Below are 24,630 nucleotides of genomic sequence, written 5' to 3' on the forward strand. Positions count from 1 at the left end.
ATTTCTACCCTGTTTTCCTCTGCGGTATAGCATGTGGAGGGACTCTCACAGAACCAAACGGAATCATCTCAAGTCCTGGCTACCCAGCGATCTACCCGCATGGTGTCAGATGTGCATGGACCATCTTAGTTCAGCCTGGTTACTTGATCCGTCTGACCTTTTCGTATTTCTACTTGGAATTCGATTACAACTGCAACAGAGATTACCTTGAAATCTATGACAACAACACTATGACAACACTGGGGCGGTATGCATATATAAAATCTGCACTCTGATACAGCAGGTGTGGAGAGCTTTTGGCTCTCCAGATGTTGCTCCCATCATCCCTTTGCTGTTGACAGTGTTTGCTAAGGCTGATGGGAGTTGCAGTTCAATAACTTCTGGAGGGCCAAAGATTCCCAGCACCTGCCACACATACTAATATGGAGGAATAAATCCTATAGAATTCAGTGCAACTTGTGAGTAAACAGGTATACGACTGTAAGTGTACTTGACGTAGCCTGCTATCACATCAAGCTGTTTTACAACCTTTTAAACCCTTCAGAGTGGCTGGGGCAACACAGATGGGCAGGGTACGAATTATACTATCATCATCATCATCCACTATCTAACTTTAATCAATACCCTGTTCTTTCTTTGTCACAACTTTGCCAGCCATCCTCTTTAAGGTATGGTAAAACAGAACAGTCCAGTTTTTCTGCTCCTTATTACTTTGAAGTCTAAAATATTAACTGAACATTTTAAAATGTATGGTGGTGACATACTCGATTGCACATTTTTCCACCAGAGGTTATTTTATATTTGTTTATTTATTGCATTTATATCTCGCCTTTCCCCCAAAGAGCTCAAGATGGTGCCCATGGTTCTTCCTCTCCCCAAATCCCCACAACAACCCTGTGAGGTAGGTTAGGCCGAGAGTTGGTGACTGGTCCAAGATCACCCAGTGAGCTTTATGGGCAAGTAGGGATTTGAAAACATGTCTCAAAAGGGGGTTGATCTAACAGGTCCCTTCTATGCTATTTATAATTGTTTTGTCTCAGGTACTGTGGGAGGTCGGTCCCACCATCTATGACCAGCGGTGGCAACATGTTGATGTTATCTTTTGTGACAAACCGCAATATTGCCTCTGAAGGGTTCTCGGTTAATTATGTTTCGTTGAATTCATCTACAGGTACGCTTTGACAATCACTGTGTCCAGGACCAGTGTTCTTGTTAGGTTCCCTGAGACTGGCTTCTTGGGAAGCAGATGCTGGGGTGGGTGGGGATGTGTTTGCCACGTAAGCTGCCCTGCAGCCCTTGATCCATCTTGCTGACCTCAGGTGTTGCGTGGAGGTAGGACAAATAAGCTTCAAACAGCAATCCAGTTGGCTAGTGTGCTTAACAGCTGGCAGTCCCACATAGGGAGGAATGCAGCATTCAAGCCTGGCTGTAAGTAGTAAAAGTAAAGGGACCCCTGACTATTAGGTCCAGTCGTGACCGACTCTGGGGTTGCGGTGCTCATCTCGCTTTACTGGCTGAGGGAGCCGGTGTACATCTTCCAGGTCATGTGGCCAGCATGACTAAGCCGCTTCTGGCGAGCCAGAGCAGCGCATGGAAACGCCGTTTACCTTCCCGCCAGAGCGGTTCCTATTTATCTACTTGCACTTTGACGTGCCAACTGCTAGGTTGGCGGGAGCAGGGACCGAGCAACGGGAGCTCACCCTGTTGCGGGGATTCAAACCGCCGACCTTCTGATCGGCAAGCCCTAGGCTCTGTGGTTTAACCCACAGCGCCACCCGCGTCCCTCTGGCTGTAACTAGCCCATGATTAATTGAGGCTTGCCTTCTCCCAACAGGGCTGCAGCTAGTGACTGATGATAATGTCAGGGAAGAGGAGATCTTACTTAGTCCTTGGATTTTGAGTGAGCAAAGGCTGGCAAGGAATGTCATGCCTGGCAAATGCATTCACTCCAAGCTGCAGAGGGATAAAGATTCAATTTGAAATGTCCGTGGCTGAATGTTTCTAAACGGGCTTGCTTTTGAACTTACCCACAAAGGGTCTTTGTTTGGACTCCTTCTTTTCTCCGAGTTGGTAAAATTAAGTCAGTTAATTATGTTACTCTGTGCCAGTACCAGCAGGATTTCAAGTGCCGAGATTTTCTTCCATTGTCTGCAAAAAATAATAATAATAGAAGAAGATAGAGTATGTTCTGTAGGGGGGTGCAGGGTGAGTTGGAGGTTGCAAATATTAGGATAAAAGGGCTCTCGGGGAAAGTAGCAAAACTCTTTTGACAGGGAGAGATCAAATTAAAAGAAAAATCATGCCCAATGCAAGACCCTTCATCTAGCTTTTTAAATTAGAATCTTGGCAAATAATGGATCTGAATTGTGTTTCTGGAGGAACAGGAGAGGGAAATGTCCCAGCTTTAATTTTCTGGGTTGCGCAATGATGCATAAGAAAGAGACAAAAAAATGATGTTTTAATCTTCCACTGGCTGTTTACACAGTTCAGCTTCCAGCAGCTTTTATTGCCCTTTCCATGAGAGCCAGCTTTGGACTGGCTTGGACTGGCAGGGATCAGAACCAGATGGGTCTAGCCATCTTCACACCCTGGCAGAGAAAGTTGTGCACTGCTACTCAGTACAATTTTACTCTCCCCTGGGCAAACTGGAATTCATATACTGAAAATGGACGGAAGCACAAAGTTTCTCCTAATGGTTAATAAAAGCACCAAGACATCAGGCGATTTCCTGTTATTGACAAAGATCACCAACCCAAAGCTTTGTGCATGCACTATTTATAATTGACATGGATAGCATTTAATCTAGGAGCTGGATGCTGTGTTACTGAATAAGGTACCTCTGTTCCAGTTGGGAAATGAAAAAGGAAGAGTTACTCTAATAGTGTTGGACAAATTTACACGGAAGGACATTAGCCAAGCAGGATGTTTTAGTTTTATATTCATCTGTCTTTAATCTCCTCTGAACACTGTGCAGCTCTAAACAAAATAAGTGCACTAGGCATTAGGCAACCACACCATCGCTGCTTAGGTTTCAAGATCCATCTTCATTTATTGTGGAAGAACTGCACAGAAGAGATAATATTTAAATTTAGAGTTAATTGGTTTCTTCAAGAAGAGAGGAGAGAGCGAGAGAGAGAGAAGCACATTTCCCCTTAACTATATGCACATGCTACTAGAAAGATAGCACATATTTTCACAAAAGACATTGTAATAGGAACTGCCCACCTACTTTGCAATGGGAAACCTCAAACTGGGGCTCCATCTGCACAAGATGGATATATTTTAGTGCTTGAATCAGGGCCTAGGTTTTCTCTCTAGCACAGCATTTCCCAGCTTGACATTCATCGCCAGCCTTTGCTCACTCAAAATCCAAGGACTAAGTAAGATCTCCTCTTCCCTGACATTATCATCAGTCACTAGCTGCGGCCCTGTTGGGAGAAGGCAAGCCTCAATTAATCATGGGCTAGTTACAGCCAGGCTTGAATGCTGCATTCCTCCCTATGTGGGACTGCCAGCTGTTAAGCACACTAGCCAACTGTATTGCTGTTTGAAGCTTATTTGTCCCAAACCTACCTCCACGCAACACCTGTGGTCAGCAAGATAGATCAGGGGCTGCAGGGCAGCTTATGTGTTTTTGATCTACACCTCCCATCACACCTGACTGTTGGATGGGCTGGCTGGGGCTGATGGGAGCTGGAGTCAAGAGAAGTTGGGGAAGGGCCACAGGTCAGAGAAGGATGCTCTGACATCTAGTGTTCTATGAACCATGTGCCTGGGTCGTTTTTGCTCCTGCCGTTATCTCTCGCTAGCTATGTGAACCTGTCCTGATTTGGTGTTCCAGAAAAAGCAGAAAAGAAAACAGCAGAAAAGAACTTGGTTTAAGCTGAGGATGAAGTCCTTACCATCCCTTGTTGTTGTTGTTTTTTATTATTATTATTATTATTATTATTAAAAACTTTTTTTGTCTAGATGAAATTTCTGTAAATCATATATAAATAGGTGAAATCTTCTTTGAATCTTCAGTCTTGATGGATGCATTTTAGCTTAAAGCGATAGCAAAGAACAAGCAAAAATAGTTCATTTTGTGGGGAGGTGGTGGGTTAGCAACAGGGGTTGTTTCTAACTCTTTGTATCCTATGAAGATCTTTTCAATGAGGCCAAGATTTCCAATGTCTTTTAAACATTGCCTGTCTGTTTTGTTCCATTTCCTTTCAAGTCTGTTCACATGAATACACGGAGGCGTCCGGTGAGTTAACATCTCCAAACTATCCTGGCCACTATCCCAACCGAATGACATGCATCTACAGGATCCACGTGGGGAACAACAAACAGATTGCTTTGCACTTCACCAACTTCTCTTTGGAGGAAGGGGCCAGGTGTTCAAGTGATTACGTAGAACTCAGGCAAGTTTCTGAGATCTTCATAGTAATATCTTACAGGTTCATGAATCCACTTCACCTTGTAATGTACCTAAGATGTTCCCTCTTCCAGCTGGTATCCCTGAACACCGTACACTAAATATCCATTGCAATGTAAGGAGCTGTCAGGAGCTGTCTACCTGGTCAGGCTGATTGTCCATCAACCCCAGTACTGTCTACTGTGATTGGCAGTGGGTCTCAGGCATATCATCTTTCCATCACTGCTACCTGATCCTTTTAACAAGGAGACACCGGGGGGCTGCAGAGTTGTGGGGCTGGGCTGCTCACCTCACCTCCCTCCAGCTGCATTGCTGCTGTATAACGGGACAGAGAGGGCAGTGGCAGTGAGCTTGAATACCATCACTGGGGAGCTGACCCAGGAAAACCCGTGCCCCACATTCCCACCAACTAAACCTCTTTTGCTGATTGAACACACAGCATGGTTTCCTTTTAACCATCATTGTGCGGTTCCTCTTGACTGCAGAGATGGAGGTTACGAGACATCGCCATTGCTTGGGAAATACTGTGGCTCAAGGTTGCCTCCAGTGACAATCTCCCAGAGTAACAAACTGTGGATAAAGTTCGAAAGTGATTTTTTGCATACGAGCACTGGATTCTCAGCTTATTGGGATGGAACATCAACAGGTAAAATCAGAACTCCCGATAAAGAAAGTGGTGTCTATTACTGTCAGATAGGGAGGAAGATATTTGTTTCTCTATCTTGTTGGCAAATCCTTCCTGAATAGAGCTTTTTGGCCTTTCTTACTGGGATCTGTGGGTGAGACTATAATCAGGTCCATTTGCCTGCTGAGGACAGCAAACAGGGCCTCTTCAGTGGTGACGCCACAATGGTGGAACTCCCTCCCAAAAGAGGCCCACCAGGGTTCAGTTATGCCTCTGGTAAAGATGCTGGGGGAAATGTAGGCAGGCAGAAATAGTTTTGGGTTTTAATATTTAGAATGTTGCATGCTATAATTTCTTACATTAATGGGCTTTTGCTAAAGAAAAAGCAGAGGACTGTATACATGTTATAAATGTGTAAATCTGTAAAATTGCTATCAATTGCAGTATTGAATGCTGTTGTATTGACATTCTTAATTTGGTTTTATAGATATTCATTGATTGATTTTATTGCATCCTAAGCCCCCTTGATGCATCTTATGGAAATACTGTCAAATAAGTAAATAACTAGTTGCAAGAAGGGGCCATGAAACAGCTGGTCCATTAGGTTGAAAGGAACACTGCCTCACCAAATTAGGCTCCTTTATGAGAAAGGGCGTGACGCGGGTGGTGCTGTGGGTAAAACCTCAGTGCCTAGGACTTGCTGATCGTATGGTCGGCGGTTCGGTTCGAATCCCCGCTGCGGGGTGAGCTCCCATTGTTCAGTCCCAGCTCCTGCCCACCTAGCAGTTTGAAAGCACCCTTAAGTGCAAGTAGATAAATAGGTACCGCTTTATAGCGGGAAGGTAAACGGCATTTCTGTGTGCTGCACTGGTGCTGGCTCGCCAGCTGCAGCTTCGTCACGCTGGCCACGTGACCCGGAAGTGTCTTCGGACGGCGCTGGCTCACGGCCTCTAGAGCGAGATGAGCACGCAACCCTAGAGTCGGACACGACTGGCCCATACGGGCAGGGGTACTTTTACCTTTACCTATGAGAAAGGGCAGGGTATAAATTCACTAAATAATTCTATGATTCTACAATTCTACAATCCCTTGGGAAAATTTATGGTCTCTTCTTAATGGAAGTGAAATTACTGATGGGGGTACCGTTACTAGGGGCAGGACTACAGCCCGGCTTTCCTTCCTCCGTGATGATACTTTGGTCTCTTGCCACTTAACCTTCAGTCATATTCTTGGTATCATCCAGAGCCACTAATTTTCAAACTACCAGTTCCCTGAGTAGAAAATGTTGCTTGGCATATACCACTTTCCTCCAATGTGGATGCGAAATGTTAAGGATTTCTCCCTTACTGGACATGCACTTTGGACCTTAACAGAGGTTGGTCAACGTGGCTGAGCTGTATTTTCTTTGTACTTGTTTCCAGGTTGTGGTGGAACCCTTGCAACTTCTTCTGGAATCTTTACATCTCCCAACTATCCATTGCCTTACTACCACAATTCAGAATGCTACTGGCTCCTCAAGTCAAGTCATGGAAGCCCTTTTGAACTCCAGTTTGATCAGTTTCACCTAGAGTCTCATTCAAGTTGTCAATATGACTATGTTGCTGTATGTACAATGGCTTATTTCCCCCCAATAAGGTTGATTATCCCCAGGGATGGTCAGTAAGAATCATGGCACTATGTTGCTTGCTCTGGAGCAGCTTTCCTGAGCTTTCAGCCCTCCAGATTTGTTGGACTACATCTCCCATCACCAGTAGCCATTGGCCATGCTGGCTGGGGCTGATGGGAGTACTAGGGACTGTTCTAGAGATATTAAAGAAATGTAAAAAGAGACCTTCAACACCAATAGAACAATTCTCCACTAATAACCAGTTTACACAATGCCTTTTTTCTTTACAAAAATATTCCAAGCCACCCAGTGCCTGGGGGAAGGTTCCACCATGGTGGCAGGAACTGTTGCCCATAGCTATGTATGGATGTCATTTCCACCCCTCATTTTCCCATTACTTAGTCACAGGGGACACAGCCCTGGAGTTGTAATTTCCCCTATCCAAACTTCTTCCTAATCGAGAACTTTTCATTCTTGGCCATATTGGACACTTTTACTCTATATGCAGTCAGTCACTATGGTTGGTCTCAACTATTCTAGGAAAGAAGAGTGCAAAGAAGTAAAGTAGAGAAGAAATTAAAAGAAAAAAGAAAAGAAAAGAGAGTCCTTCTGGTTGCTGTCCGAGTTCCAGTTGCTCCTTTTAGCCCCAAGAATGAGACTATAAATGTGGCTAAAGCAAGAATGGGGAGCCCATGGCCCTTCAGATGTTGTCCAAGTCCCATCACCCCCAACCATTCATTATACCAGTGGGGCTGATGGGAGTTGGTCCAACAGCATCTGGAGGTCCTCAGCCTTGGCTTTCCCCTTAGCTGCTGATTCCAGTGTTGGGACCACTATCATGAAGTGGGGGAACAGGGAAATAGCTTCCCTCAATAATAATAATAATAATGATGATGATGATGATGATGATGATGATGATGATGTAATAATAATTTATTATTATTTATACCCTGCCCATCTGGCTGAGTTTCCCCAGCCACTCTGGGCGGCTTCCAATCAAGTGTTAAAAACAATACAGCATTAAATATTAAAAACTTCCCTAAACAGGTTTATGGGTTTGGGAGCAAACTGTTACTGTTATAACTCCCCCCCCCCCCCATGACCGATCTTTTCCCATCTACACTGTCCCTTCCCTAGAGCTAGGATCAAGTTTGGAAGTCAGTAGTCAGTGATTTTCTCCATGCAATGGCGAAGGATGGGCAGGGACTTCAGTCGATGTTCCTTCATAAAGTGTGCCATCATTTTAAGAAATTCTAGAATGCAATCTGCCACCTAAATTTCGCTTCCACAGAGAGCTGTCTTCTATAAAGATGAACATTTTTCAGCCTGAGCGGGAATGTGTCTTGCACATCAGGCTGTTAGCAAAATGCTTTAATGAATTATAAGAACAAAGGCAGTGAGTTCCCTAACAAAAACTCCATTGTCTGTCCATATTCAAATTGTTATATAAATGACCTGAGTATTTTTCTTAATAATTAGAGCATTAGAATATTTTTTTACCCCCTGGTGAATGCCCCCCCTAAAAAAAACAACAACAATCAGCATCCAAATGCTGGACATTCCAGCCACTTCTGTTATTCCTGAAAGCACATGTGAGTCTAGCAAATATTTGAACAGTCAGCATTATCCTAATAGTGCTTATGAGCAGGGTCATGCCGAAGTTTTATGAGGTTTGATTCTGATGAAAATTGCCATGTCACGGTGGTCGAACCCAAACTTTCCATTCTTTCATACACCATTCCAGTACCTGTGTGTAGCCACTGGCCTGGTTTGCATGACTTTGTAAGTCAAACTCTGGGCTCCCAGAGAAGAGCCTGCAACCACTTTGCTTCTAACCACGGGAACGCTTGGTTAAAGTGTCTCCTTGCTAGCCACAAACTGCAACCAGGAAGAAACTATGGCTGTTTCATGTTTAGTGAGGAGAGAGCTTAACTTTGAGACCAGGTTCAGATCACACACTAAGCCAAACCTCATCTCCACATGGCATGGGATTTTTAAAAAAACCCAGGGCGGAGCAAAGTAGCTGACAGCTGAATGTCCGCAGGGTTCCAGTAAGCCATGATTTCACTTACTGTAGCATGACATGCAAATACAGCCATGGTTTCTCTGCAGCTACTTTTGCACCCATTTTCTTGTTTTTACTTTTCATCATGGTGTCATCCTGGCTATTCAGATATCGCATCAGGAAAAGTGGCACATAAATACAGCAAAATAAATAAATTACAGCACCAGGATGAAATAATTGCCAAAACAGATTCAGGTAGGTAGCTGTGTTGGTCTGACGCAGTTGAAGTAAATTAAAAAATTTAAAAAATTGTCCAGTAGCACCCTAGAGACCAACTAAGTTTGTTCTGGGTATAAGCTTTTGTGTGCATGCACACAAAAGCTTACACCCAGAACAAACTTAGTTGGTCTCTAAGGTGCTACTAGATAATTTTTAATTTTAAAAATTTATTTATGCCAAAACAGAAACATCCCACAGCAGATATCTCATGGTATCGTGAATCAAATATGTGTCTGTCTAGCCTTGTGTGAGTTTAATTAGCTGTACCCCATGGATTGTACAATAGGATTGCAGTATGTTCAACATGTGCTCATTTGCATACATTCTTGAGGAAATACGAGATTAATTCCCACTGCACTGCACATCTACCCCCTGCTAAAAATTATCTATGATCAATTTAGCAGTCAGCTAATACTATTTTTACTTCTATGTTTCTATTGCCCTATAACTATATAGGTCTATGATGGCAACAGTACCAATGCTAAGATGCTGGGCAAATTTTGTGGTGACCAGATACCACCCACCCTCCACTCTACTGGGGACAGTTTGTATGTAAAACTGAGGACAGATGTCACTTTGGGAGGCGGAGGTTTCTTTGCTCGTTATAAGCAGAGTAAGTACTAACAATTTGATTTCCATAACATGAATATGGCAACCAGTTCTGGCTATCTCTGTGCGCATACCTTTGCTGTTCCAAGTTAAAAAGTTCTTTCCTCATTTCCATTTATTCAAGTATGTAATGACAAGACCAAGAAACATGACCATGAAGCTGAACTTCAGACCAAATTTTAACCCCTAGTGGCCATGTTTGGCCTGCAGGTCAGAGGTTCCCCACCCTTTCTATATAAGATATACTGTACCCCATTTTGTTCCTTCTCTATTTTTTCCTTTCCCCCCATCCCATCTTTCCCTCCCTCCCCACCCCCCATAAAAATCATGAATAAAAAAGAAATCAGCATGTTGGTAGTACTTCATAACATCCAGCTTGTTATGAAGATTTGCTTAAACCAGAAACGTGTCCTATGAGACAATGATGATAAACTGTATATAATATATTGTCTGGGATGGACATAGCGGATGTTTTAAGATAGCCTTCTTTCTTTCTTTCTTTCTTTCTTTCTTTCTTTCTTTCTTTCTTTCTTCAAATACATGTTTATAAGGCCACTGGGATTTTTGGAAAGAGTGTTGGGGGATATTACATAAGAGATGATGAATAGGTGGGATTCTCCTTTACAAAATATCTGTGACTCTCATTGTTAGTTATAGACATTACAGTTGTACCTTGGTTGTCGAACGCCTTGGTATTCGCACGTTTTGGCTCCTGAACGATCTAAACCCAGAAGTGAGTGTTCTGGTTTTTGAACTTCTTCTGGAAGCTAAATGTCCAATGGGGCTTCTGCAGATTCCGATTGGCTTCAGGGGCTTCCTGCAGTCAACCAGAAGCTGCGCTTTGGTTTCTGAACATTTTGGAAGTCAAATGGACTTCTGGAAGGAATTCTGTTCAACTTCCAAGGTATTAGTGTTGGTTGATGCTTTGCAAATATAGAACAGAAAACTTTAGAAAGTATAACCTTTTTCCCCAAAATGTTTTTCACAAGTTTGCCAGGGTGTGGTCATTGCCAACCGTAGCCAAGGCATCTTGGAGAGTTTGAACTACCCTAATAAGTATCCTCCGGATTCACTTTGCACCTGGACCATCCAAACTACAACTGGCAATACACTCAACTACAGCTTCTCAGACTTTAGCACAGAAGGAGGAGAAAACTGTGGGCGTGACCATTTAAAGGTATGAAGAAAATATTTCCTGTTTTGCATATGGTGTTGAAAGAGGATCTACAAAAAAAGGAACAAGGGCAAATCAAGAAGGAACTCTGTTTGAGTTATCAAAGGGGAAGATATTTGAGCTTGAAAGAAGCCTACAAAACTAAATGCTGATTCACAGTGTGTTTGAAATGCATGACTTTTTAACATGGATAATTTGTAAAACTACACACCCTTCCAGAAATGCCCTTTGCCTCTTTTTTATTTTTTATTGAATTTTAAAGCATACAGTACAACAAAAAACAAACTAATCTGAATAAAAAGAAAGAAAAACAAAGCCCTCTTTCACAGGTAGATCTTAACCCTTGTCTCACACAGAAGGCGTAGACCCTCCCAGCTCTCACCTGGGAGCTTCCCTTTCTTCTCCCAGCTGCCCAATCTGGAGAGATCTTCCCTTCCCTGCCTCTCACACAGGGTCTCTCACCAACCAACCATCACTTTCATCTGCAGAAATGCCCTTTTTTTCTTCTATCACCCTCCCCAGCCCTATTTTTTCTCGGGCTGCCACTGGTGAATGCATTTCTACTCCTCCACTTTATGTACATTTAGAAAATATCTTAATACTTCAGTGACACTCAAAGCAAACATTACCACCAGTAGATCTTTGTTGTTGTTTTTGACTTTCTACAGATATAGTTAGTGATTTAAAGCTTGAGGTAAGTCTCCAAGGCATTGGTTCCTCTAAAACATGGGTTGCCAATGTGGCACCCCTGGGGCACCAGGTACCCTCAGAGGCCTTCCATGGCACTCAGTGGGGTCTCCTCATCAGCTCCTTCTAGTCTTGAAAGAATCATTCTGTTGTAGCTAATAGAATGTGCTGTGTTGTGTGCTTGGCCATGGTGTGTGTGACCCATGACAGTTCCCTAGTTTGCAAATAGGGATGGGGAGACATTCAGTTCACTTTTTATTTAAATGTTAACTTGCCATATACACATTTTCTGAAGCACAATGAGAACCAGAGCACAGCCCCCACTTTCAAATTTGCACATCTCCAAATTTTGCAATGAAATTATCCAGCCAAGTCTTCTTCTTCTTCTTTGCCGATCATTCATAGCCATTAACACGGTTTTAACAGTGAGTCCGTAAGTGATTGTGGAGGCCAATTCTGGATCCACACGTCCTTCCACAGTGGGGACATAGGTTCCCGGGTGGGAGTTGACCATGGTAAGGGTTTGCTACGCATGCCTTCCTCTTAGCATGTTTCTCCCTTTTGTCCTGAGTTTGAGTGTCTTCAGATCCCATGACACCTTTGGGAAAGGCTGTTCTCTAATTGGAGCATTTGCAGGCCAGTGTTTCCCATTTGTCAGTGTTTCTACTACATTTTTTTTTTAAAGATTTGCCTTGAGACAGTCTTTAAACTTCTTTTGTTGCATTACGCTTTCCATTTTTAAGTTTGGAATAGAATAGTTGCTTTGGAAGACGATAATCGGGCATCCGAACAACATGACCAGTCCAATGAAGTTGATGTTGCAGAATCTTTGCTTCAACACTGGTGATCTTTGCATTTTTTGTAACGTGTACAAAAATGCATATGCTAGGGGGAAGTGTTGTGTAAATGCATATATCCATGAATATAATACACAAAAACACATATTAGGGAGAAATGCTGTGAAAAATGTGTATGCCTCGGGTTACAGACGCTTCGGGTTGCGCGATTTCGGGTTGTGCACCGCGCCAAACCTGGAAGTACCGGAATGGGTTACTTTCGGGTTTCGGTGCTTGCACATGCACAGAAGCACTAAATCGTGCTTTGCGCATGCGCAGAAACACCGAAACGCAACCTGTGCGTGCTCAGACATGGTGCTGCGGGTTGCAAACGTGCTTCCCACACAGATGACATTCGCAACCTGAGCGTCCACAGTATTAGGTAAAATTGCAGAGAAGAATGTGTGTAGAAGAAGAAACTTGAATGAGAATTATGGTATGTGTGTTTTCTCCTCAATCACAAACTGATGTGGAAATGTGGAAAACTGAATATCAAATTGGCACAATGAGAAGCTGAGAGAAACTGAATGTGGCATATTCATCCAACCCCATTTGTGCCCATGGACCTCAAAATGTTGGCAAGCCCTGCTCTGAAACCAGGGAGACCAATGCTTATGCATCTGATCCTGACATGGTTAAGAAATTTTCTACCTGGCAATCTGAAAGCAGAACTTAAAACCGCCATAGTAATGTAAAGGATGCAAGAGAAAGATGGTCTCTAATTACATCAAACCTCAGATGACTAAGAACTCCAAATGCTTCAAAATGCCTCCATGAGGGTGGTTTTACTCTGAGACATGCAAGTCCCACAGTGAATGACTAATAGCTTATTTTTAGTTGCAGTTTTTCTTCAGCTGCCACACCCTGCCTTTTCAGGGCAACGTGATTAAAACGTACAACGGGGCAACTGTGAAGTATCAGCGTAGCTAATTCAGTTGCTCCCATTTTGGTTTTGGTTGTGTGTGTGTTTTTAACAAATGTCCTGGTGTATTTATTGTGAGCCTTAGAAATAAGAGGCTTCATGCTTCAATGGCTTGCAGAATCATAGAATCGTAGAGTTGTCCAACCCCCTGCAATGCAGGGATCTTCAACCCAACGTGGGGCTCAAACCCATGGCCATGCTCTACCAACCAAACTATACTAGCTATTGCATGTAGCAAAATACTAGTTGGGTATAACAAGCCTGCAGTTAATTCAGATGGAATACTCAGTAGAATTATGGGAATGTTCATAGGTTTGGTATTCTTGGTTTGATGTGCCGTAGTCTCACTTAGACCCATAGAACTGCCGAGGTGGAAGGGTCCCCCAAAAGCCATCTAGTCCAATCCATTGCAGTGGAACAAACACAACTAAAATATCCCCGACAGATTGCCATCCAACCCCTGTTTAAAAACCTCTAGTTGAGGAGAGCCCACCACTTTCTGAGATAATTTCTTCCACTGTTAAAAAGCTGTCTGATAGTCAATGAGAGCCAGCAGAGAGAGAGAGATGGGTGTTCTCAGATGTATCACCAGCATACATCTGTCCCTGGAGGAACCATAAAGGAAGCCTGCATTAACCTCTCTTAATATACTTGGAATCTTTGCATGTTTGTAAACTGTGGCTCAGCCACTTTTTATCGCCGCTTAACCCAATTGAACTATGGGATTCACTCCCACAAGATACAGCGATGGCTGCTGACTCTGACGACTTTAAAAGGGAATTGGATCAATTCCTGAAGTATAAAGCTACCAATCCTATTGGCCATTAGAAATGAGCAAATCTGCCAGTTTCATTTTCTCATTGTTCCAGTGTTACGTTCAGTATTCTGTATTCCCACACCAGTTTGCAAAAGCCCTCAAAAATATTCACCAACATTTTAGTTCAAATTTCCCCTAATATACACAGGTTTGTATGCATTATTGCGAAGTATTTCCCTCTAGGATAATGTCCTGTTGTATATTATTGTTACAAATATATCCATGTTTATGCACACTTTACATCAGTATATGTATTTTTGTACTTAGGAGACCAGCACTGCAAAATTCAGAAAAGTACACACACACACACACACACACAGAGAGAGAGAGAGAGAGAGGGAGGGAGAGAGACAGACACACACACACACACACACACACACATCCCACAGCGTAATTTCATTTTTGAATGGGATTTGAATCCATTTCCCCAACTGTCGCCACTGCATCTCTACTGGTCATGATGGTTACATGGTATCTCAACGATCAGATATCTTGTGCCTCTGATTAGCAGTCATGGGAATCACAAACAGAAGATAGCTACTGTGCTCCTCTTCCGTTTATGAAATTCCCAGGAATATCTGTGGGAAATGGGAGACTCTAGATACGATTCATTCTCTTTGAGATATAAAGCATGTTTTAAAACCAAAGTGATGTGAAGCAAAACTTGGAGAGGTCAAGTGATTGGAATGAGCGAATTATTCACAAATTCCTTTTCACTTTGAAGGGGGAAAACTTCACTGCTAAAAAATGCAGCTTTCCTTCTGAAACTATGAGAAGGCAATCTGTGGTATTTCCTGCAGGATGGTTTTGAATGGGCACAGGGTTGTGCCAGTGCAGTTCTCAAAACAACATCCTTGGCTTGGGTGCATACTGACCTTTAGCCTGCCTAGCAGATCAATATCAGCTCTGTTATATTTGCTAAGGATTAGCAGAATTTAATAGCTTTGTTATTCACCCCTCTCAGAGAGCCAAAGAATGCCAGCTCATCGTGAATATTCCTAAGATATTTATGAAATGAAAACTAAGTCGGTCTGAGAAGTAGACTCTGCTGGAGGCTGCCAAAGAAACAAAGAGGAAGGCTAAATCTGCAAATTTCAAACGGCAGGCCGGAGGAATAGCTGATGCTGTTGCCAGTGGTGCAGCTAGATAATTTTAGTTCCTGAACTTAATGGGCCTCCTCTCTGCTTAGATGTCCTTGTGTGTTTCGTTCAGTTATGAAGCATACCCTCCAGCAACATCTGGAGGGCCGCAGATTCCCCAGCCCTGGTGTAAGTCATTTAGCAATAGTTAGAAGATGAGAAGGATGGTGACTCAGTCATGGTGTGCTTTTTAATCAACTGCTTCCTCTTTATGCTCTCACATTCTCCAGTTGGGGTTGCCCATCTGTACCGAAGTCTCTGTCGGGCATTGAGCCATTATATTCATTTCCTCTAGCTGAGCATTTCCCAAGACAAGGATATATTTCTGTATGGGTATAAAGCAGCAGCTGGACTTATTACTGCTTTTTGCTAACCCCTGGAGTGCCTCTTTGGTGAGCTGCCATGTGGAGCAAGGCCAAATATGCCCAAATACAGCCATTCCTCAAAAATCACCCTTCTCCAAATTTTGCAATACAATTATTCTCCATTCAAGAACCAAAATGCATATACTTGGATAAAGTGTGTGGGAAGGTACATATATTAATGAAAATAACATATAATAGCACAGAAAAATGCAAGTGTCAGATGTGCCATTTATTATGGGGTTTTTTAATGCAAAACTCTGGGTTCAAGGTCTTTTCGGGAAAAGGGAGGTGGATACAAATGCAACTATGTGATAACCGTGTGTTAAAATATAACTATAATAATAGCTTTCAAGCCTTTTAAGTAGAGATCTTTCCCCGGCTGTTTCTGTATTGGAATTATTTTTAGATGTTTTATCATTTGTGTGTTTGCCATCCTGGGTTCTTGTGGAAAGAAGGGCAGAATAATAATAATAATAATAATAATAATAATAATAATAATAATAATAATATAGCCTTGCTTCTTCCTGCTCTTAAGATGTAAGCCAGCAGTCACTATCATGATGCCCATGTGTCCTTCAGGTCTTCCCCTGGCACTCACTCATGAAGCCTCTGAGACCCCCATCTCCCTACTCACTGTCCCCATGGTCATGAGGTGTTGGGTGTGGTTCTCTTTTTCTCTCTTGAGGAGACCACAGAGCTGAAGAAAGAATGTGGAAAAGAGACTCTTTCCCACTTCCTCTTTCAGCTCTGCATACTTTTCAAGGCTCGGATTAATTATACTGGATTCTATTTACCCAAATCCCTTGGGAAAATATAGTGTGTATGGAGCCCACAGCACTCACTCGGAATTCTAAATGTGCCCATGGGCTTAAAAAGGTTGGCGACCCCTGATGGAAGCCATAAATAAAAAGGCCCATTTGAAGACCTCAAGGCAAGATATAGAAATGTCTTAAGATACAAATATCTCTATGGCAGTACTAAATTCAGTTGAGTTGGCTCTTGGCTGTGCTTTACTGATGACTTGAATTATGCCTGAGATGTTCAAAATTCTTCACAAAAATGCACAGCTGTTCTTTTCCTTTAGAAAGCAGGACCACTTCACAAATGCCTGTAACCCTAGCTCTTGCCTCACTCTCGAACAGTTAACAGCTGTCTCGCCGTTTTCATTTGAATTTCCTGTGAATAACTGTCCCGCTCTGAGAACCAAATTGGAAGCAGTACGACATGAAAGTGGTTTCTATGGCAACCATTATTTATTTGAAAATGGCTGGTTTGTTTTGATAGAAACTGCGTAGAAGTACGAAGTTTCTGCTGTCTGAGATCAAGTTTAGGAAAGAATTACGAGGGGGGTGTTCACCACCTCCGCAAGGATTTTTACCACAGCCTAACTTCTGTTGTCTTTGCATTATGTTTACCAACTGGTTGGCAGTTCATTTCTGCAGCCAATGGAAGGTGTTCACATTAGTGTTTAAAGCTCTGAACAAATTAGACTCCAAACATTTGAAATACCACCTCCTTCCTTTCTGTTGGCTGTTAAACTCAGCAAGGATGGCCATCTTGGTAGTTCTAGTGCTCTCAGACGTTTGGGGGTGGCAGCCCAAGAGAGGGCATTTTTTTTGAAGCAGCCCCTAGGCTGTAGAATTCTCTCCCTTCATAAATGTGTATGGCATATTTCCTGTGTAGTTGACACTCCCTCCACATACCCACTGTGTTTCTCAACTGTAAATTGTTTTAGAATCATAGATCTAAAACCACCACAAGAATAATCTAGTCCAACTCTCAGCAGTGCAGGAATCTTTTGCCCAACATGGGGCTCAAACCCATGACCTTGCGATTAAGAGGCTCATGCCCTACTGACTGAGCTATCCCAGCTAAACTGATTTTTTCTATTGCATTTTAAAATTGTTGCAACCTTCCCTCGTGGTGAAGGGTGTTTAAGAAATCTTAATACGTAACAACAACAGCACAATATATTGGTGCAAAATACCCTGACGCACACTTTTCCCCCCAGAAGGAGCAAACAAGAGGGTTCAATAGGCAGATGTGTTTAGTACCATTGGCCTTGGCTATATCATAGCAGTCTTGGGGTGGCTTGCTTGTTTTATCTGTTGTTTAATTTTTTATTATTTTATCAAGGAGCATTTTGTACTGGTTTTCTGAATTTTATTGTGTTTGGATCCACTTAAAAACCTTTCCTCCTAATCTCAATTTGGAGAAGTGGTCCAGAAAGACACCATGGTTGACGATACTGAGAGTCACTGAGAGAACTAACTGAGTAGCGCTGTCCCTCCCCTCTATTCTCCAACAACAATGGCAAATGCCTTTTCTACCTTCATTTACTTCAAATGGTTTTAGATGGTAATGCATATTATTTCACTTGCTTCAATATGTGTCAAGCCAGCCCAGCTCATCTTGCAAACTTTGATCCCGAATTTCTGCTCCATAAAGGTAAAGGTAAAGGGACCCCTGACCATTAGGTCCAGTCGTGGATGACTCTGGGGTTGCGGCGCTCATCTCGCTTTATTGGCTGAGGGAGCCGGCGTACAGCTTCTGGGTCATGTGGCCAGCAGGACTAAGCCACTTCTGGCGAACCAGAGCAGCGCACTTAAATGCCATTTACCTTCCCGCCAAAGCGGTACCTATTTATCTACTTGCACTTTGATGTGCTTTCAAACTGCTTGGTTGGCAGGAGTTCTGCTCCATACTCCTGCCCTAATTGTTAGTTTCAGCTTCCCTCATTTCTCCAATCCTAAATTCAGTTCTGTACATTTCTGCAGCAATCTTTCTCTCTCTCTCTCTCTCTCTCTCTCTCTCTCTCTCTCTCTCTCTCTGTGTGTGTGTGTGTATGTTTTAAAAAATCCTCATGAAAACCCACCAGCATTTTTAGTGCTAATTTCTCCTCATAAAAAAAACATTTTGTACGTAGCTGTGACTAATATACATCGTTTTGCAAGCACCTTCCCGCAATATGCTATATTTTATGTTATTTTCACAGATATATGCAGTTTTATTCATACTTCCTCCTAATGTATGTGTTTCTGTGCACATTGTTTGATTGAGGAACTGCATTGCAAAACTCGGAGACGTGCAAATCTTGAAGCATAATTGTGCTTTGGTTTGCATGCAGGTTTGAAAAGTGTAATTTGGTAGTTCATTAAATGTCAACAAAATTGATTTTCTTTCCCATACCTACCTGAGGGCTCCGCGTGGGGGGGTCACAAAAGGGAAGGGGAGGAGTGATTTGTCATGCAGGGAGGGGACTATTTGAAAAGTAGATGCTCCAAGATAGACATTCTTCCCCCCCCCCCCATAGAAGTTTCTATTGAAATTCTGAAAAAGAGCATGCCAATGTCTTAGCGATGGGGATATTCAAACATCATTTCTATGGCAAGTCTTTGCTGGACTGTCTTAGAATGACAGGAACCATGAGTCAGAAAATCAAAAGAGTACCACTGTAGGGCACAATCACAATAGACGGTGAATGCTTCTCCAGACTTCAAGTACAAATATTTACTAATACAGAGTTAAATTCCTGCTTCTCATTGTGCCAGTAACTAATGCTGTAAAATTATATGCTTAAAATAGAAGTCAGGGTACATTGAAATTACCGTTTAAGAAACAACAACACAACCTTGTTGATTTTCTTACACTCTGCCCCCCCAAACTTAAAGCAGTGTATTCTTATTTGTGGGAGAGATTTCCCTACAGGAGTAAAGCATTTGTGTTGTGAGCTTCCAAAGGCATTTGATTATTAAAAGCCAAAAGCTGAGCTAGGTGGCACTTTGATATTATCTGACAAGGCACTTCTTAATGTTTTTTTCAGGAGACCAAGCATTGCAGGTACTTCTTTCCTAGACAGATAATTAACCAATAGATCTCATGTGTTACTTATTGCACTATAGAATAATAGAGCACTCAGAGGTGGCCAGGGTGTCAAGGAATCAGAATACCACCTGCATTTCAGCCCCTGACAAACTACTGGATTAGTGTGTTTTTTTAAAAAAAAAAATCAGCCACATTTGTTGCAACACATCTGGATAATACCTGAGACACGCATTGTAAATTATCACTATTCCTTTTAAATGTCTGCTTCAAAAAACTGGCATCAAGTCGGCGATCTATTTCCATTTCATTTCCTTATGCTTGATTTCAGCTTTATGATGGACCCAATGCCCAATCCAGCCTGATAGGCACATTCTGTGGCAATACTGATGTTCCAGCTGGAGGCACAACAGGCTCCAGCCTTCATGTGGTGTTTTTCTCTGATAAAATAGGCGAATCTACAGGATTTCAGATGTTATGGCATGTAAATGGTAAGTCAACAAAATTTCTCTCATTTCGTTTCACACAAAATTTGTTCCTCAAGTGCTATCTCAGAATCCGTCCTTTTTTCTGTGGTGGTATTGACTAGCATCAACTATTGTCACCTCTGGTTTTTTTGTTTTGTTTTGCTGCCTGTGGGAGCCATTTTTGTGCCATCACCAACAGCACTTTTATCAAGACATGAGTACCAGTACCTCATTTTTAACACACACACCCCAACAGCACTGCTCAAAATTCTAGAAATATTTGTTAGAAGAGGCTGATAATTTGAGTGTATGTGTACCAGGAGATTCTGTCACACTTTCTGTTCAGAATACCTCACACCTGGTATACCACACTGTTGACTGCAGGACCATTAGTGTCCCAATGTCCCTGTGCACCACTAGATGCCATGCACTCTGTTGACCAAGCCATCATGCAATGCATTAATAGCCATGTTGATGCAAATTTTGTTTGCCTTTCTTCTCCTCTTGCATTTGAGGAAACATGGCTGTATGTAAGTTTGGCTTTGTTGCTTGACCTATTTAACAACAGCATACCACTGCAGGGGGATGAAAACCTGTGGCATTGTCCATCAATTCGGAGAGGGGGCTGGGAAAATAATTAAATAGCCACAGTCGCCTTGTCTGCCTAATCAGTTCACACAATTCAGTTTTTGACAGCCCTGCAAAGCGGCTGGGATCTGCCACTGAGGCCCCCTGTTTTGGGTTGTGCAGTTGTATGGATTCCTAATTCTGTCTTTGAAGGGGGGGTTCCTCTGCAGCACAGGCTGACAGACTGAAATCCTTTGGTATATCCCAAAGGACTTTCTCTTTGGCTGGAAATTTTGAGGAGTTCAGAATCTGAAGTGGCAGGAAGGAGGAACTGAGGGGGGCGGGATTGAGGCAGGGGAGCGAGGGTCAGCAGCATTGCTGAGAAAAGAGTGACTTGTGAATAGGAAGACAGCTCTTCAGCTGAAACCCAGCAGGGGAAGTGTTACTGAACAACAGAAGTAAGATCTCAGGACTGCGAGGTGATGTCATCCTAGAGCCAGACAAAGGAAGAGGGGAAAGGGCCTTTTTCTTCCCCCTGTGGAGACAGATGACATCATCCTCCTTTGAGGGGCTGCAGCGTTAACTTATCTTTTCTTTTCCCGAACTTCTAAATAGTCTCTAGTTGTTGGCGAGCAGTGTACCTTATTATTCAGAGGGGGTGGAAATCCCCTAAATTATTTAATCTTAGCTGCAGCTTTCCCCTTGTTTTCTGGCCACCCACAATCTTTCACATTCTGTGGCGCTGTAACAGGCTTATTGGAAAGGACAGAAAATCCCAGGCAATCAACTGCCTGATCTTCAACTTGCCCTGTGTTTACTGTTTGCTCAAAAAATTATGTAAGTCCTTTTAAATTGTTCTGGAACTGATTTTGTGATGTCCTGTAAAGGCACTAGAGATTCCACCACCACCCCCAGTAAGCTCTCCATGCAATTCAAATCAAGAATGTAATAATGTGCTAATGCTCCACTTAGAACACTCCACTTAGCGCTCCTTGGGGCCCTCCCCCCCCCTTACTTTTCACATGCAGTGCCAATACCAGTTGGGACTCCTACTCTGTTTTCTTAGCCCACCCTGCAGTTTGCTGCTATTCTTGGCTGCCTCCAGTAAGCACAAGGGCATGCAAGGGTGAATGGAAGAGGGATTGCTCTTCAAATGCCTTCTTCCCTTACTTAATGTTCATTTTTTATTTAGTTTGCATTGTGTTTGTGTTTTTAAATCGGGCAAGGTTTTGACTTTCAAAGCGAGTCGCCTTGTCTAGCCTCCTTGATTCTGCCATTTTAATCAGGGGTAAGCAAAAATCCCCTGCCTGGTTTCCAAAAAAAAATCTCCCTTTGTAAAAATGGGGGCTGATTTTCTTCTGCTTTCTTGTGAGGAGGTGGAGAATTTTCACTGGAATTGCTGCACTTCCCGGAATGCCTTGGAAGAGACATGATGCAACATGAAGTGGCATTGCTCCCAAGGCATTCCAGTGGGAAGCTGGAGAGAAAGAGCCTTGCCTGGCCTTCTTTCATTGATGTGAAAGATGCAGAACAAAATTTCAAAGAAAGTTATCTTGCCCTTTCAAAAAAAAAAATTTGAATCTTTTGGCTTGGTTCTAGTTTGCCCACCCCTTGGTATTCTTTTGAATGCCTTTTCTAATCTGCAGTATGTATTTAATTTTAGCCTTTGCCATAATGGTTTCATAAATGACCTCCATGTGAGCATTTGACAACTTTTGATTTAGCTTTTTCTCATTTTTAAGTTCCTGCGGTAACCATAGGTGAGTTTGGAACAAGAGAGGCATATATCAAATAGAAAGTCACAGGGCTATGAACACATTTTCAACTCTCTTCTCAATGTACACATGGCTGCAGCACAGATGTGGAGAGCTCTAGGTCCTCCAGAAGCTGCTGAACTACAACTCCCATCAGCCCCAGCAATCGTGACCAGGGATGATAGGAGTTCCCCACACCTGCTGTAGCAAATTGGCAAACTGAATGCGTCTGTATCACTGCTGCCTTCAAAGGCATCAGCTTGATATTTTGCTTAACTTGTTGTCATTGTATATTTATTGTCAGGGAGGAGGTGCTTGTGGGATTATCTTCCTCAGGTGGTGAAACAACTTGGCATGTTGTCTAGGAGGAAACATTTGTTGTTGTGGCTTATGTAGCAAAATGTCTTGGGGCAGCACTGGTCTGAGGGCTGGGGAAGAAACAGGAAGATGTGCTGATATACTACAGCCGTAAGTAAGTTAACCAAGAGGAATCAATGCAGGTCCACATAGCTAAGAACCACAACCATCAAACGTATGCAAATTCATCTTGAAGCATTCTTACTCCAGTGGTGGTTTATTGTGATAGGCCCGTGGTCTTTCTAAATCACTATTTTGCACTCAATCTGAAGTTATAAGGAAACCGGCCCAAGGAAGATGTGGTCACCACCAGACTGCATGCTTCTTATTGTATTTGTTGTATCGTTTCCAAGCAACTGTGACTTGGGTCACCATATGTACTTTCTGAGGGAACTCTAAGACCTTTGTCAGCTATATAAAATAAAGAAAACAGATCTCTCCCTCTTTTTTCTCATGGTTTTTTTCCCCCTCCCCAAAATATATATGGCTTCCCAAAATGCTTTACAAGTAGCTGTGACCAAATTGGTGCATGTAATTAATTCTCTGGAGTCATATCCTAAGTGCAGCTGTCTGTTTGTCTGTACAAGGACCACCAAAACATTTCAGATCCAAATGTTCCTTTGCTTTGGGACCTTTGCAGTTTGCTTTTGCTGTGCAATACAACTCCTGGAATGTACGGAAGTTCACTGGGAGATGTATGCTTTCAGGTTTTTTGTTACAGTTTTGTGTCTCTGTTTGTATCTTTTGAAACACCAGCTCATGCTTCATTGCAATTTTTTTGTAAATCCCCTTCTATTTTTAACAGCGACAAAATCATATGTCTCCCTCTGCCCCCCCCCTCCCAAAAATGTCAAGAAAAAGCATCAAGCTGATTTAAGGGAGAAATGCTCCTGTATTAGGAATCCATTCCTAACAAACACTTATTTTGGTGTCCAATAAGCATTTGAAAATTCTCATTCAGCTATTCCTTATTTGGATTCAAGCAAATAATAATAATAAAGCATGTCACATTTCTACTGGACATCTTTCAAACCTCCTGATTTTGCAGATAAGTAAAGAAAATGCTTTTATCATTTTTTAAAAAATAATAATATTGAGTGCTTTTATCATTTCCTCCCCAAAGGGAAATCTAGTCATTGTATCTTATTATGATTAGGCTAGCATCTGGCTTCAGTTTCCTATCTTTGATATCTGAGGGTTAGAATAGTAGAACATTTCTACAACCAGAGGAAGTGTTGTGGGCACCTACCGGAGAGGAACATGGACACATGTAGGTCACATGAGCTATAGTCATGACATGCCTGCCTATTAACAGATCCCAGCAAATGTAGAGCTGTGGGTTTGGGTTGTTTTGCAGAAATAACCAGATGAAATATTTCCATTCTTAACAATAGCGGACAGAGTCCACCCAGTGCTCATGCTGATACATTAGCCCCACTCTGCCCCTCCCCACCACCTCACAAAGGAATGTGGCCTGATGTTATAGAGATGAAAGAGAAGCCTGGAAGCAGGTAAGAGCAGAAAGTAAGCAAGGAGTTTGCTTGCATAGAAGTGAACCTGGATTGAAATAAAAGGGCAACTGCTCATCAAGTCTCAATGAGGCCTCATTGTCTTGGTAATGTGGTAGCTAGAGATGGGCGTATCTTTCTGGTATTGGCTTATAATCCCCCTCATTGGTGTGTGCATATTAATCCATAACCCTGTTCTGTTTCTGATTTTTCTATTTAAAAAAAACCATTCAAAATATGTATTTAAAAACATATTTCGTTAACTTTAAACTGCCGAGTACTGTGCTGCAACACCTGAAGAATGTTGGATGGCAAAATTATGATCTGCGCATGAATCTGAGATGTGTGGGTCAAGTCATTTCAGATGTAATTTCACAATCAGCAGATTCCACATAGAAGCTGGTAGTCATTGAAAAACCGTTGCTTTGTGGTCAGGATTACACATTGCAGAGATAAAGTATGCAAGCGGCAACCCAGTGTTCCTCCTGAGTTGCGCAGTTGCTTCCTGTACCAACTTTCACTGGCACCAGCATGGAATCTAAACACACAGTCTAGCCACACCCAGCGGTTGACAGTAGCTGCTGCAATAAAGAGTTCTAGCTGCATAGAAGCATTTCCCCCTAGTGACTACCAAGTTGCAAAGGTGAAATTTATAAGTCAGTCCTGAAATATGT

The 24,630-nt window shown here is 42.5% G+C and overlaps 1 protein-coding gene across 2 annotated transcripts in view; it reads left to right on the forward strand.

Annotated features, from left to right (window-relative positions):
- CUBN (cubilin) overlaps positions 1–24,630 on the forward strand; it is a 130,342-nt gene that overhangs the window by 36,167 nt on the left and 69,545 nt on the right. For both annotated transcript variants that reach the window (XM_083704489.1, XM_083704490.1), the window contains 8 exons: positions 31–247; positions 1,041–1,171; positions 4,217–4,403; positions 4,903–5,063; positions 6,464–6,645; positions 9,389–9,545; positions 10,531–10,718; positions 19,635–19,794. In XM_083704489.1, coding sequence (XP_083560615.1) covers positions 31–247; positions 1,041–1,171; positions 4,217–4,403; positions 4,903–5,063; positions 6,464–6,645; positions 9,389–9,545; positions 10,531–10,718; positions 19,635–19,794 — 1,383 coding nt within the window. The remainder of the gene's footprint in view (positions 1–30; positions 248–1,040; positions 1,172–4,216; positions 4,404–4,902; positions 5,064–6,463; positions 6,646–9,388; positions 9,546–10,530; positions 10,719–19,634; positions 19,795–24,630) is intronic.

The sequence above is a fragment of the Podarcis gaigeae genome (genome assembly GCF_964106915.1).
Source record: "Podarcis gaigeae genome assembly, chromosome: 12".
In the NCBI taxonomy this organism is placed as follows: Eukaryota; Metazoa; Chordata; class Lepidosauria; order Squamata; family Lacertidae; genus Podarcis; species Podarcis gaigeae.